The 925-nt window shown below is 54.2% G+C and overlaps 1 protein-coding gene across 1 annotated transcript; it reads right to left on the bottom strand.

The window, feature by feature from the left end:
* Positions 1–48: 48 nt before the first annotated feature.
* On the bottom strand, positions 49–522 carry ETH_00042455 (uncharacterized protein; the record flags this gene model as incomplete). The annotated part of the gene is made up of 1 exon (XM_013373849.1): positions 49–522. The coding sequence occupies one exon, from the start codon at positions 520–522 to the stop codon at positions 49–51; it is 474 nt and encodes a 157-aa protein (XP_013229303.1).
* Between the last annotated feature and the right edge of the window lie 403 nt (positions 523–925).

Below are 925 nucleotides of genomic sequence, written 5' to 3' on the forward strand. Positions count from 1 at the left end.
TTGTGCTGCCAAACGGTTCCTTCCCTTCAGAAGCTGGCTGCTGCCGGCCTAGCGGGTGCTGACCTTGGGCGCGTTGAGCCCCAGCTTGGGACTTTCTCCAGGCAAAATGAAAATGCAAATGAGAGAAAGCAAAGCTGTGAGGAAGGCGAAGGCGCTGCAGATGATGCCGACGCCGCCTGCGTAGCCGATGTTGCCGAAGAGCCCGAGCGCGAAGTTCCAAATGAAGTAGTGGATGTAAGTCTTGCACATCCAGGTGAGGTCGAACTTCTGGAAATGACACAAAATCGACACAAACCCCATCACGAAGGGCGTCCAAATGTCGAAGAAGACGGAGGGGGTGAACGTGAACAGCGCCAGCCGCCAGAAAACCTTATTGACGTCGTTCAGCGCATCTTCCGAGTCCACCTTGATCTTCGGATTCCGCGCACTCAGCAGAAAACACCACACAATTATTGTGAAAGCTCCGGTGATCACTCCGAGCCAGCCGGTGACCTTCCCCAGCACCTGCTTGCCGTCCGACATTCTCGAAAACCTGCAAACACGTCGAGACGAACGGAAAGCGAGTTGAAACCCCTGGAAACCTCGGGCCCACGGACCCCAAAACTGGCAGACAATGCGCAAAAATTAGCCTTTTAACCTTCGCTGCTTCGAGAAATACGCAGGAAGAGGCCTTTTGCTCAAAGTTCAAACCGAAACAGCAAAGAGTGCAGCGCGAGCTGCGCAGCACGCCACACAGAGCCGGTGTGTGTGGCCGCTGCGCCGATGTGTCCGCAAGTAAAGACGTGTCTAGAGTTTTACAAGTGCCATCAAACGTTCTAAAGTGCAAAATACGGAAATGATCCGCAAAGAGTCGAAAGTTCGGAGAAATGGCCTCGAGAGTTGCAGCGACTGTGCATCCACAGACGGTCGCGTCGACACCAACGGT

The sequence above is a fragment of the Eimeria tenella genome, genomic scaffold (genome assembly GCF_000499545.2).
Source record: "Eimeria tenella Houghton genomic scaffold, Eth_scaff1794, whole genome shotgun sequence".
Taxonomy (NCBI): domain Eukaryota; phylum Apicomplexa; class Conoidasida; order Eucoccidiorida; family Eimeriidae; genus Eimeria; species Eimeria tenella.